The 14587-nt window shown below is 62.1% G+C and overlaps 1 protein-coding gene across 1 annotated transcript; it reads left to right on the forward strand.

Moving 5' to 3' along the window:
- The first annotated feature begins 709 nt into the window (after positions 1 to 709).
- Positions 710 to 3548, forward strand: FZD2 (frizzled class receptor 2). The gene has a single exon (XM_071577553.1). The coding sequence runs from the start codon at positions 1653 to 1655 to the stop codon at positions 3330 to 3332; it is 1680 nt and encodes a 559-aa protein (XP_071433654.1). The 5' UTR covers positions 710 to 1652; the 3' UTR covers positions 3333 to 3548.
- Positions 3549 to 14587: the final 11039 nt, after the last annotated feature.

The raw sequence follows: 14587 nt of genomic DNA on the forward strand, positions 1-14587 counted from the left end.
GGGCCCTGGACTGGGGGGAGCAGCCACGAGGGTGGGGGCACACGGGGGGGGCAGCGGACAAGGGGAGTGCAGAGGACACCAGGAGGGCACAGGGGACACGGAGGGGACACCAGGGACATGGAGGGGGCGCAGGGGACACGGGGAGCTTCAGGGGACACGAGGGGCTGTCTAAGGGACACGGAGGGGCAGAGGCCACAGCGGGGCTGGGGGAGACGGGGTGGGGGGCGGGGTGCAGGGGACACGGGGTGGGGGCCAGAGGACACGGGGGGGCGGGGGGCACGGGGGGGGCGGAGGGCACAGCGTGGGGGGCAGGGGACACGGGGTAGGGGGGGAGGGGACACGGAGGGCCCAGGGGACACGGGGGTTGCAGAAGGCTCGAGGGGCAGGGAATACGAAAGGCACAGGGGACGCGGGGAGGGCGGGCAGGAGGCTCGGGGGGTGTCAGGGAACGCGGAGGGCGGGGGACACGAGAGGCACGGGGGACATGGGGGAGACAGGGGACACGAGAGGCACAGGGGACACTGCAGGGCCCTCTCCCCGCGGCCCCGGCCCGACCCCACCCCGCGGGGGGGACTTTTCACGACTCGGAAAAACTTTTCGGGAGCGGAGGGGGGGGGGTGACCCCCGGGACGGGGCGCGGGGGGCGGGGGGCGTGGCCAGGGCGGTGGAGGGGGCGTGGCGGCCGCGGAGTTTGAATGTGATTGGCGGAGCGGCAGGGGCGGGGCGGGGCGCGGGGGTCTGGCCACGCCCCCCGGGGACGCGGCTCTGCCCCGCACAAAGGCGGCGGGAGCGTCCGGTGCGGCCGCTCCGCTCCCCGCGCCCCGGGCACCCCCGGCACCCCCGGCACCCCCCGGGACCACCCCCCGGGACCACCCCCGGCACCGCCTCGGAAAGCCCCCGGGACCAGCCGCCCCCCCTTCCCGCACCCACCGCCCGCCCGCCGCGCCGGGATCGCCAAGTGCGGCCAGCGGGAGCAGCGCCGCGGAGCACCGGGAGCGTCTGGTCCGAGCAGAGGGAGCCGTCCCGCAGCGCACGGTACATCGGGACACCGCGAGCCGTCCCGCCGGGAATCGGGTCTGCGGGAACAGCGAACCGTCCGGGAAACACCGGGCACGGCAGAGCTGAGCACCGGGAGTCGTCCCGGCGGGATCTGAGAGTGTCCAGTCGCCGGGGATCGTCCGGGCAGTAACGGGCACGGCAGAGCTGAGCACCGGGGACCGTCCAGGCAGCACCGGGCACAGCAGAGCTGAGCAGCGCCAGCCGTCTGGACACGGCGGATTCGGTCATCTGGAGTCATCCAGGCGGGACCAGAGCACATCCAGTCACCCGGAGTCATCCAAGCACACCGGGCACGGCAGATCCGGTCACCGGGAGCCATCCAGGCACACCGGGCACGGCAGATCCGGTCACCGGGAGCCATCCAGGCAGCACCGAGGTCGCTGGGAGCCATCCAGGCACACCGGGCACGGCAGATCCGGTCACCGGGAGCCATCCAGGCACACCGGGCACGGCAGAGCTGATCGCCAGGAGCCATCCGGGCAGCACCGAGGTCGCTGGGAGCAGTCCAGGCACACCGGGCACGGCACACCGGGACGGGAGGACGGGCAGTCCGACCGGGCACGGTAAATCGGGGCGCAGGGGCTGAGGGCACCATGGCCCCCCCCGGCGTGCTGCCCGCCCTGGCCTGGCTGCTGGCAGCGGGGCTGAGCGTGCCAGCGCCGAGCCGGGCCCAGCTGCACGGCGAGAAGGGCATCTCCATCCCTGACCACGGGTTCTGCCAGCCCATCTCCATCCCGCTCTGCACCGACATCGCCTACAACCAGACCATCATGCCCAACCTGCTGGGCCACACCAACCAGGAGGACGCGGGGCTGGAGGTCCACCAGTTCTACCCGCTGGTGAAGGTGCAGTGCTCGCTGGAGCTGAAGTTCTTCCTGTGCTCCATGTACGCCCCGGTGTGCACGGTGCTGGAACAGGCCATCCCGCCGTGCCGCTCCATCTGCGAGCGCGCCCGCCAGGGCTGCGAGGCCCTCATGAACAAGTTCGGCTTCCAGTGGCCGGAGCGGCTGCGCTGCGAGAACTTCCCCCGGCACGGCGCCGAGCAGATCTGCGTGGGGCAGAACCACTCGGAGGACGGCGGCGGCTCGCCGGCGCTGCTCACCAGTGCCACGCCGCTGGCCGGCCAGGGCACCCCCGGCGCGCCCCGCTACGCCACGCTGGACCACCCCTTCCACTGCCCGCGGGCGCTCAAGGTGCCCAGCTACCTCAACTACAAGTTCCTGGGGGAGAAGGACTGCGCGGCGCCCTGCGAGCCCACCCGGCCCGACGGCCACATGTTCTTCAACGAGGACGAGATCCGCTTCGCCCGCATCTGGATCCTCATCTGGTCGGTGCTCTGCTGTGCCTCCACCTTCTTCACCGTCACCACCTACCTGGTGGACATGCAGCGCTTCCGCTACCCCGAGCGGCCCATCATCTTCCTCTCGGGGTGCTACACCATGGTGTCCGTGGCCTACATCGCCGGCTTCGTGCTGGAGGAGAGGGTGGTGTGCAACGAGCGCTTCCAGGAGGACGGGTACCGCACCGTGGTGCAGGGCACCAAGAAGGAGGGCTGCACCATCCTCTTCATGATGCTCTACTTCTTCAGCATGGCCAGCTCGATCTGGTGGGTCATCCTGTCCCTCACCTGGTTCCTGGCCGCCGGCATGAAGTGGGGCCACGAGGCCATCGAGGCCAACTCCCAGTACTTCCACTTGGCCGCCTGGGCCGTGCCGGCCGTCAAGACCATCACCATCCTGGCCATGGGGCAGATCGACGGCGACCTGCTGAGCGGCGTCTGCTTCGTGGGCCTCAACAACATCGACCCTCTGCGGGGCTTCGTGCTGGCCCCGCTCTTCGTCTACCTCTTCATCGGCACCTCCTTCCTCCTGGCCGGCTTCGTGTCCCTCTTCCGCATCCGCACCATCATGAAGCACGGCGGGACCAAGACGGAGAAGCTGGAGCGGCTCATGGTGCGCATCGGGGTCTTCAGCGTCCTCTACACCGTCCCGGCCACCATCGTCATCGCCTGCTACTTCTACGAGCAGGCGTTCCGGGAGCACTGGGAGCGCAGCTGGATCAGCCAGAACTGCAAGAGCTTGGCCATCCCCTGCCCGCTCCACTTCACCCCCCGCATGACCCCCGACTTCACCGTCTACATGATCAAGTATCTCATGACTCTGATCGTGGGCATCACCTCGGGGTTCTGGATATGGTCGGGCAAAACGCTGCACTCCTGGAGGAAGTTCTACACTCGGCTCACCAACAGCAAGCAGGGCGAGACCACGGTGTGACCCCCCGGCCCTCCGGCCTCACCCTGGGGGGGGCTGGCAGGGGGGGTATTATTATATATTTTTTATTTTTAGATTTATTAACGTCTAAGGGGTGTCTCTCTTTCTCTTTGTTTTTTTTTTTTTTGTAATTAAACCTGTAAATAGCATTTGTAAATTTAATTATATATATTTGTATTTAAAAGTGGGGAAAAGGTGGGGAGGGAATAGGAGAAAAGGGAAGGGAAATAGGAGAAAAAAGGGGGAAGGGAGGAAAAAGGAGAGGGGGAAAATGGGGAGTAAAAAGGAAAGAGGAAAAAGGAGGGGGGAAATGGGGAGAAAAAAGAAGGAAAAAGGAAAGGGGAGGAAAGAAGAAGAATATAAAAGAAAAGGGAGGAGAAAGTGGAGAAAAAAAGGAGGAAAGGGAATAAAAAGGAGTAAAGGGAATAAAAAGGAGGAAAGGGAATAAAAAGGAGAAGAATAGGAGGGGAAAATAAGCAGAAGAGAGAAGGGAAAATGAGGGGGGGAAAGGGGGAAAGTAGGAGAAAAGAGGAAAACTGGTGAAAAGGGAGGAAAGTGAGAAAAAAGGAGGGGAAAGGGGGGGAAAGGGAGAAAAAACAGGAAAGGAGATAAAAGAGAAAAAGAAGATGAAAAAGAGTGGAAAAAAAAGGAGGGGAGAAAAGGGAGAAAAAGGAAGAAAAAGGGAGAAAAAGGAGTAAAAAAGGAGAAAAAGGAGCAGGGGCAAAAAAAAGATTAAAAGACGGGGAGGAAAAAGGAGAAAAAAGAGGAGAAAAAGGAGAAAAAAAGAGGAGAAAAAGGAGAAAAAAAGAGGAGAAAAAAGAGGAGGAAAAAGAGGAGAAAAAGGAGAAAAAAGAGGAGAAAACCGGTGAAAACGCTGGGGAGGACCCTCACCCCCTGCTCCCCCCGCCCTGCTCCGTCCCAGCCCCTGGAAAAAAAGGGGGAGAAAACGCCAAAAAATCCCAATAAAAAGCCCATTTTTCTCGCTCTCCTTTTGAAACTCCCCAAGAAAGTGGATTTTTCTTTCCCCACCCCTTTGGTCGCTCCCACCAGACCCTGGGCCGGGGCTGCCCCCCCGGGGGCTCCTCCTGGGCCCCCCCACTCGGCTCAGGAGTTTTCCTCCCAATTCCCTTTTTGAACAATCCTTCCCAAATACAAACGAGTCAAAAAACCGCCAGATTATTCCTGAAGGATTTTTTTTTTCCCTTCAAAAGAACCCCAAAGAATTAAATCGGGGGGAGATCCCAGTGGATGCTGCAGGGCCCCCTCCCCAATTCCATCATCCCTCTGGTTGGGACAAAGCGCTTTGAAAGGGGAAAAAAGTGTTTTTTAACCCCAAAAATGAGGAATTTTCGGTTTGCAGAGGGAGGGGGGCCCCTCCTGTGCCCCCTCCTGGAGGAAATAGCTCACATTTTCTCTGGGATTAGGGGTTGGATGGGGTGGGCCCCCCATCCCAAGGCTCTGGAGAGGAGCAGATCCCACCTCTGGTTCGGTTTGTCGGGATTTTGGGGATGCTGGAGGGGGGACATGGGGAGTTTGAGCTGGAGGGGACCAAGCTCCAGGCAGTGAGCAGGGAGGGAGGGGGGAAGGATGGATTTAATCAGATGGATTTAATTGGAATGAAAAAAAATACTCTTCCCAAAATGGAGAAGGAGACCTGGCCGGGAAGTGCTGCCCCCGGGGGTGTCCCAAAGCTGCCTCGGTGCTTCTGGCTCCATCATTCCAGAGGATCTGGGGATCCCTGGAGCACAAAGAGGGATTCCTGGGGGGTTGTGCCGTTCCCCTTCCCCCAGCAAAGCCCCAGGACGATCCCCAAACCCCCTTAAAAATCCCAATCCTGCGGTGTGGGCGAGGCAGGAGCCGAAGGGGTTAAGGCAGCGCCTCTCCAGCACATTTTGGAAAGGAAAAACTCTTTGGATCCGGTTTAATTTTCCAGCGATGACTTGGAAGGGGGAGAGAAAAGGGGGAGAAACTTATCCTGAGCTCTTTTTTCCCCTTCCCTCTGTGGTTTGGAGAAACAGTTTGAGGGTCGAGCTGGGCTGGTTGGGACCCCTCCCCAGCACCCCCTTGGCACTCGCAGGGCACCCCAGCCCCCCCATCGCCCCACCCCCCTCCTTTGGAGCCCTTGGAAATGGGAATTAAAACGGGCTGATTTTTGCTGTCTTTGTGCTGGTGGTGACATTGGCAGGACCAGCCTCAGCCAAGGGGTCGGGGGACCCCCCTGCACCCCCAACGGTGCCACCTCAGGGGGTCCCCCTTGGCACGGGGGTCCCGGGCTGTTTCCAGCCTGGCACTGGGTGGTGTCACCCTGGGGTGCTGCCCATCGGGGTCCCTTATCCAGCTGGAAGGTCCTGCTCCCCAAAAAGCAGCTCCCCCCCAGTCAGGGCCGCTTTGTTTTCCGGCTCAGGATCACGGGGGACGGGGGGAATGTAAACTCTCCACCCAGGAATGCAGGAGCTGGGAGAGGAGTTGTTGTTTTTTTTAAAAAGGCTTCCATGTCCTGGCTTTGGATAACAGAGCTGGGATCTGGGATTGCAGGGGCTGCTCCCGGGCCCTGGGGGTGCTGGGCACTGCTGGGACCCACTGGGGGTCCCTGTCCCCCCGGTTGGGCCCCATGGGCTCCTGAGATGGAGTTGGAATTGGAGATGGAATTGGGCTGGATCCTGTGCCATGTGGCCCTTCCAAGCATTTTTTTGGGGGAGTTGGAGTGTTCTGGTTCTCAGGGCTGTTTGTGGCCTGAGCAGAGAGGAGCTGGGGGATGTCACTGCATGTCCCCTCTGTCCCCTGCTCTGTCCCCCCAGGGATGGGACCCCCTGGATCAGGCAAACACCAGGGACAGGTCATGGCAAGGATGGATCTCTCTGGGAATGAGTCACCCCAGGGACAATTAACCCTGGGGACAGGTGACCCTGGGAATGGGTGACCTTAAGGACAGGACACCCCAGGGGAGGGATCACCCCAAATCCAACTGACCCCAGGGATGGATCACCCCCTGTCCAGGTGACCCAGAGAACAGATCCCCCCAGGTCCCACTGACCCCAAGGAAGAGGGACAGGGGACAGGGCACAAGGGACAGGACACAAGGGACAGGGGACAGGGCACAACGGACAGGACACAAGGGACAGGGGACAGGACACAAGGGACAGGGGACAGGGCACCAGGGACAGGACACAAGGGACAGGGCACCGGACACAAGGGACAGGACACAAGGGACAGGGCACAAGGGACAGGGGACAGGGCACAAGGGACAGGGCACAAGGGACAGGGTACAAGGGACAGGGCACCAGGGACAGGGCACCAGGGACAGGAGACAGGACACAAGGGACAGGGCACCGGACACAAGGGACAGGACACAAGGGACAGGGGACAAGGGACAGGGGACAGGGCACCAGGGATAGGGCACCAGGGACAGGGCACAAGGGACAGGGCACAAGGGACAAGGGACAGGGCACAAGGGACAGGGGACAGGGCACAAGGGACAGGGTACAAGGGACAGGGCACCAGGGACAGGGGACGGGGACCTCCTCTCTGCTCACGGCTGTCCCCAGCCCTCCCACCCTGGTGATTCCCATCCTCCTCCTCCCCTTTTCATCCGAGGGGAGAGGGAGCAAACGCCGGTGGCGGGTCGGGCCGTGTCCCCGCCCGGCCGTGCTGGGGGTCCTTTGATGTCCCCTAATGAGCCCGCTCTGTTTTCACAGCTGCCAGAGCCGCGGGGATCAATTAACGCCCAAACGCCTCCCTGCCCGGCCCCGCAGCGCCCGCAACTCATCGCACCAGTGCCACCAGTGCCACCAGAGCTCGCGGGGCTCGTGCTGGTGGGGATGGGAACAGGGGGGCCCCAGGAGAGGCCACAGACAGGGCAGCGTGGGGTGATGGCACTGGGCTCCATCCCAGCACAGAGACAGCCCCGCGGTGAAACCAGTGCAGGGACGGCAGTGCTGGGGGAAGGAACTGGTTTTACTGGGAGGGGGATGGATCGTGGGATGTCCCCAGCACTGGTTGTCCCAGTGCTCCTGTCCCCTAGTCCATAGTTACTCCTGTTCCCTGCCACTGGCTGTCCTGTCCCCTGCACCATGGACTGCCCTGGCCATGAGCTCTCCTGTCCCCTGGGATTGTCCTGTCCCCTGTTCCTCAGGGACCCTGTCCCTTGGGCTGTCCTGTCCCCTGTCCCTTGGGATTGTCCTGTCCCCTGTCCCCATAGACCATGTCCTCTGGGATCGTCCTGTCCCCTGTTCCTCAGGGACCCTGTCCCCTGGGATCGTCCTGTCCCCTGTCCCCAGAGACTGCCCCCTGGGATTGCCCTGTTCCCATGGACCCTGTTCCCTGAGATTATCCTGTCCCTCAAGGACCCTGTTCCCTGGGCTGTCCTGTCCCAGCCCGTCCCCTGTCCCTTGGGATTGTCCTGTCCCCATGAACTCTGTCCCCTGGGCTGTCCTGTCCCCTGTCCCCATGGACCCTGTCCCCTGGGCTGTCCTGTCCCCTGTCCCCATGGACCCTGTCCCCTGGGCTGTCCTGTCTCCTGTCCCCATGGACCCTGTCCCCTGGGCTGTCCTGTCCCCATGGACTCTGTCCCCTGGGCTGTCCTGTCCCCTGTCCCCATGGACCCTGTCCCCTGGGATTGCCCTGTCCGCTGTCCCTCAGGGCCCCATCCTGTCCCCCACTCAGCTCTGTCCCCATGGCTCAGGCTCCATTGTGCCCGGACTGTCCCATTCTCAGCCCAGGTGACAATTCCCTCAGGGCGATGGGCTCCATCTCCCCTGTCCCCTCCCCTGCCACGGCCCCCTCTTGTCCTGGTGCCCAGTAGTGCCATGGCGGTTGGCAGAGGGAGGTGACAGGGAGCAGGGAGGTGACAAGGGACACCTTGTGGTGTCCCCATGATCATTTGCCATGGCAAGTCACTGGTCCTCGTGGGGACATCGCTGGCTGTCCCCATCCCCTGAAGTGCAGGGACGAAGCCAGCAGGGACCCGAGGCCAGGGGACCAGCCCCCCGAGGTGCCATGTCAGGGGTCCCGCGGGTCCCCCCCAGCCCCGCTGTCCCCCCTGGGCAGCGGGATCTGGCCGAGCCCTGGCCGGACGCCAGCGAGGACAGGCGGCCGGGGCTAAATTGGGCTCCGGCCGGGCTGCTCTTAAAGGAGACGGAGCTGCCGGGAAGCAGGAGGGGCCCCCGCGGCCCGGGGGTCCCGCACGGGGGCTGCGGCTCCCGAGGCAGGTGGAGGAGCCTGTTCCCATCCCACCATCCTGCCCGGGGGCTGCGGGGTGGGGAATGTGGGATCCCCTCCCATCCCTCTGCCCCCCTGGAGCCATGTGGGACCCCCCTCTGCCTGAAGGGTGGGGGATGTGGGACGCCCTCCCATCCCTCTGCCCCCCTGGAGCCCTATGGGATCCCTTCCCATCCCTCTGCCCCCCTGGAGCTGTGGGGGATGTGGGACCCCCTCCCATCCCTTTGCCCCCCTGGAGCTGTGGGGGATGTGGGACCCCCTCCCATCCCTCTGCCCCCCTGGAGCTGTGGGGGATGTGGGACCCCCTCCCATCCCTCTGCCCCCCTGGAGCTGCGGGGGATGTGGGACCCCCTCCCATCCCTCTGCCCCCCGGGAGCTGTGGGGGATGTGGGACCCCCTCCCATCCCTCTGCCCCCCTGGAGCCCTGTGGGATCCCTTCCCATCCCTCTGCCCCCCTGGAGCTGTGGGGGATGTGGGACCCCCTCCCATCCCTCTGCCCCCCTGGAGCCCTATGGGATCCCTTCCCATCCCTCTGCCCCCCTGGAGCCATGTGGGACCACCCTCTGCCTGAAGGGTGGGGGATGTGGGATCCCTTCCCATCCCTCTGCCCCCTGGAGCCATGTGGGACCCCCCTCTGCCTGAAGGGTGGGGGGTGTGGGACCCCTTCCATGTCCCGGTGTTCTGGAGAGCTCGGGATGAGTGGGTGTGATGATGTGTGTCATTTCCTTTGGAAATACGGGACACACAGAGGTGGTACCATCTCCATCCCACACCCCTCCTGTGGGATGGGGGTGGATGGGCACAGAGTGGGTGGGGATGGGCTTCTCCTGGAGAACATGGGATGGATGGACAAACCCCATCTCCATCCCAGCACCCCTCCTGGAAAATAAGGGATGGATGGACACAGGATGGGTGGGCAGGGGCTTGTTCCACATCCAGGTGCACCTCCTGAAGAACATGGGTGGGATCCCACCATCACCCAGTGCCCTTCCAGAGAGCACAGAGTGAACGGGCAAGGGATGGATGGACATGGATGGGTGGGTGGGTGGACATGGGATGGATGGACACAGGATAGATGGACACTGTGTGATGGACGGACACGGGATGCGGGATGGGTGGACATGGACATGCAGGATGGATGGACACGTGTGGAATGGGTGGATATGGGCTGTGTGGATAGCTGGACACTGGATGGGACGGACACGGTGAGGGGGGAGCTCGGGGGGAGGATCCGGGCGGGGGCGGGGGCAGCTCCGGAGGCGGCGGCGGCTCCGGGTGCGGGAATGTTTGTGCAGCTGGAGCCGATTATGGGGCGGGAGCGGGAGGGGGACGAGGGGGGCCGGGGGTGGGAGGGGGTCGTGCGAGGGGAAGAGGGATGTGCAAGGAGAGAGGAGGTGTGCAAGGAGAGCACGGGTGTGCAAGGGAGGGTGTGCAAGGAGAGAGGGGTGTCCAAGGAGAGAGGAGGTGTGCAAGGGAGGGTGTGCAAGGAGAGAGGGGTGTGCAAGGAGAGAGGGGTGTCCAAGGAGAGCGCGGGTGTGCAAGGGAGGGTGTGCAAGGAGAGAGGAGGTGTGCAAGGAGAGAGGGGTGTCCAAGGAGAGAGGAGGTGTGCAAGGGAGGGTGTGCAAGGGAGGTATGTGCAAGGGGAGAAGGGGGTGCAAGGAGAGAAGGGGGGTGCAAGGGAGGGGTGTGCAAGGGAGGGTGTGCAAGGGAGGCTGTGCAAGGAGAGAAGGGGTGTGCAAGGGAGGGGTGTGCGAGGGAGGGGTGTGCAAGGGAGGTATGTGCAAGGAGAGAGGGGGTGTGCAAGGAGAGAGGAAGTGTGCAAGGGAGGGGTGTGCAAGGGAGGTATGTGCAAGGAGAGAGGGGTGTGCAAGGAGAGAGGGGTGTGCAAGGGAGGGTGTGCAAGGGGGTGTGAGAGGGAAGTGGGGGTGTGCAAGGGGGGGGTCTGCGTGTGTAAGGGAGGGGTGTGCAAGAGGGGGGTCCGTGTGTGCAAGGGGGGTGTGTCTGTGCTCAAGGAGGGTGTGAAGGGGGTGTGTGTGTGCAAGGGGGGCTTGCAAGGGCTTCCCCAGGAAGGAGGTGCCCCCGGGCACACAGAGCACCCTCCTGCCCATGTCTGTGCACGCTCAGGTGTCCCATCACCTGCACACACGCTGTGTGTGCCCCTGCCCCAGACACGTGTGCACCCCACACACCAGGAACACACCAGGCACATGCCAGGCACACATGTTGCACATGCCAGAAACAGACCAGGAACACCCCAAGAACACCCCAGGAACATGCCAGGAACATGCCAGGTGCACATGATGCACATGCCAGACACAGACCAGAAACACCCCAGGAACACGCCAGGAACATGCCAGGAACATGCCAGGCACACATGATGCACATGCCAGAAACAGACCAGGAACACTCCAGGCACATGCCAGGAACACCCCAAGAACATGCCAGGCACACATGATGCACATGCCAGAAACAGACCAGGAACACACCAGGAACACGCCAGGAACACCCCAGGAACACCCCAGGAACACCCCAAGAACATGCCAGGCACACATGATGCACATGGCAGACACAGACCAGGAACACACCAGGAACACCCCAGGAACATGACAGGTGCACATGATGCACATGCCAGACACAGACCAGGAACACACCAGGAACACGCCAGGAACACCCCAGGTACATGCCAGGCACACACCAGACACACACACACACCTCATGGATGCCCCTCAGGGTCTGTGGGGCTCCCTCCCTCTCCCCACACTGGGTGGGGCCCATGGGGGTCCCCAGCCCAGCCCAGGGTGGTCCCCACTGGGCAGCACCAGCCCTTGAGTTCACTCTGGTCCCCACTGAGGTGCTGAGGGCTCTGGGTGAGCGAAGCCACACTTGGGGCCACTGGGGGTTAAAGGCCATGGGGGCTGTCCCTGCCCTGTTTGGGGACTGGAGGAGTCACACCCTTGGGGGTGACCCCTCACTGCTGCCCAGCCCAGCCCCTCAAATCCAGCTCTTATCACCCATCCCAAGAGGAAACCCAGGGCAGGGGCAGCAGGGGGGGGTGGCACCCCAAAACAGAGCCCTGGGAGTGTCCCCTGATGGCATCATGTCCCCCATCCCTGGGGCCACCCATCGAGGGCACCCCAAACCCAGAGTGACCCCAGCAGGGTTTAACCCCTGCACTGCCAGGGCCTGATCCCACTCCATGTTTCCCCCTCTTTTAGCCCAAAACAGCCGTTTCAGACTGAACAAAATATTTCCTTGGCCCAGACCACTACTTTTAATTAATTATTAATTATTTTTATTATCACTATGATTAATAAAGGGAAAGAAATCACCCCCCAACAGGGCAAATGCCTTACTTGGTTTCACCTGACTTCTCCAGGGAAGAGAAGGGAGGGAGGGAGAGAGGAAGGGAGGGAGGGATAGATGAATGTGTGGTTGGAGGGTTAGGGATGGAGGGATGGATGGATGGAGGGATGGATGGATGGATGGATGGATGGATGGATGGATGGATGGATGGATGGATGGATGGATGGATGGAGGGATGGATGGATGGAAGGATGGATGGATGGAGGGAAGGAGGGATGGATGGATGGATGGATGGATGGATGGATGGATGGATGGATGGATGGATGGATGGATGGATGGATGGATGGAGGGAGGAAGGGATGGATGGAGGGATGGATGGATGGATGGATGGATGGATGGATGGATGGATGGATGGATGGATGGACGGAGAGAGGGAGGGAGGGAGGAAGGGATGGATGGATGGATGGATGGATGGATGGATGGATGGATGGATGGATGGATGGATGGATGGAGGGAGGGAGGAAGGGATGGATGGATGGATGGATGGATGGATGGATGGAGGAAGGGATGGATGGATGGATGGATGGATGGATGGATGGATGGAGGGATGGACAGATGGATGGAGGGATGGACAGATGGAGGGATGGAGGGAGGAAGGGATGGATGGATGGATGGATGGATGGATGGATGGATGGATGGATAGATGGATGGAGGGAGGGAGGAAGGGATGGATGGATGGATGGAGGGATGGACAGATGGATGGAGGGATGGACAGATGGAGGGAGGGATGGATGGATGGATGGATGGATGGAGGGATGGACGGACGGACGGGTGGATGGATGGATGGATGGATGGATGGATGGATGGATGGATGGATGGATGGATTGACAGGTGGATGGATGGATGGATGGATGGATGGATGGATGGATGGATGGAGGGATGGATGGATGGATTGACAGGTGGATGGACAGACTGTGCCTCTGCCTGCACCCCCTGTCACCACATCCAGCCACTGGGGTTCAGGGATGAACATGGGGTTCAAAACTAATTTAATGCTCTTTTTTGGGGTGGATTCATTAATCCCAGTGGCTACTTCAGTGCTGGGGTGGGTGGGCTCTCTGGAATGCCAGGATGTGCCTGGTCATGGACCCCAATGTTCATCCACAGCACCCCAAGCCATCAACTCCATGACTTTTCCTGCACCAAAATCCCCACACCATTCCCCCCTTGGAGCCTCATTTTAGGCCTTTAATGTCCAAAATGTACCAACCTTTCATTTTTGAGGGGCTTGTGGGGACACAGGGCTGGATCCATCCCGGTGCTGCAGGTGTGATGAGTTGGGCAGAGGGGCAGGTCTCAGCACCACCAACCCCACCATCTGCTCTCTGGGTTTTTCCCACTTCAGAGAGTCAGACCTGGGAGACAGACACGGAGACTGAATGGCCACCAAGACACCCCCAAGCCCCCCAAATCCACTGCGTTTGGTGTCACCTCCAGCCTGTCCCCAGGGCTGTCACCTCCCGTGTGGTTCCACCATGCCAGGATTCCTGGGAGCACTGGCACACCAGGGAAAGCTGCTTTGATTCCCAGTTTGATATCAAACTGACCCTTCAAGGCATTAAACTTGTTTCTCCAGTGGCAGAAAGGTGCTGGTCTGCAGGATGCTCCTCTGGCTCGTTTGGGACCATGGCAGGACAGAAGCAGGACTGGGTTGGCCATGGGTGGGTTTGGGGAGCTCAGGGAGGTCTTGGGGGGCTTTTTCCTGCCAGGAGAGGGTGCCAGGCTGGATGTGCCCCCAGCCCAGCCTGTCTGTGCCCCACTGCCAGCAGCACCCCCGGGGCAGGGAAAGGGGCAGAAAGGGGAGTGTGAACAGAGGGAGAACACCCTGGAAAGGGCCTCTGTTGCTGTGAGGATGGAGCTGGTGTGGGATGGGGACAGAATCCCGCTGGGAGGGACTGGGACAGGATCCTCCTTAGTGGGACAGGGGCAGGATCCCCCTGGGAGGGACTGGGACAGGATCCACCATGGGGGAACAGCAACAGGATCCCCCTGGGAGGGACCAGGACAGGATCCTCCTCCGTGTGATGGGGACAGGATCCTACCCAGGGGTACAGGGACAGGATCCCCCTCGGTGGGATGGGGTCAGAATCCTCTTGGTGGAATAGGACAGGATTCTCCTTGGTGGGATGGGGACAGGATCCTCCTCGGTGTGATGGGGGTCAGAATCCTCTTGGTGGAATAGGACAGGATCCTCCTCGGTGTGATGGGGACAGGATCCTCCCCGGGGGGACAGGGACAGGATCCTCCTCGGTGTGATGGGGACAGGATTCTCCCTAGGGGGATGCAGACAGGGACAGGATCCCCCACGGGCCCTGCTCTCACCAGTGCCATGGCCCTGTGGGGTTCTCCCCCATTCCCGGGGCTATCTGGGGCGCTGCGGGGGCCGTGGCATCCCCTGGGACCCCCGGGGGGACACGGCCATCGCTGTGCCCCCACGCTGCAGCACCCCCTTCCAGCGCTGGGCCCACGGGTGGAGGGTCCCGGGTGGGACCCGCACCCTCCCCGCAGCCACAGCGGGTGCCCCACGGCGGGGTCGGGGCCGGGACCCCGCACAGGCCGCGCTGGGGGTCCCTCGGGCCGGTGCCCCTTCCCCTCTGCCCCCACTTGGATGGGACGGGACGGGACAGGATGAGGCTCCCGCGGACACTCCCAGACCACGCCCACCTCTACAGACCACG

The sequence above is a fragment of the Pithys albifrons genome, chromosome 25 (genome assembly GCF_047495875.1).
Source record: "Pithys albifrons albifrons isolate INPA30051 chromosome 25, PitAlb_v1, whole genome shotgun sequence".
In the NCBI taxonomy this organism is placed as follows: Eukaryota; Metazoa; Chordata; class Aves; order Passeriformes; family Thamnophilidae; genus Pithys; species Pithys albifrons.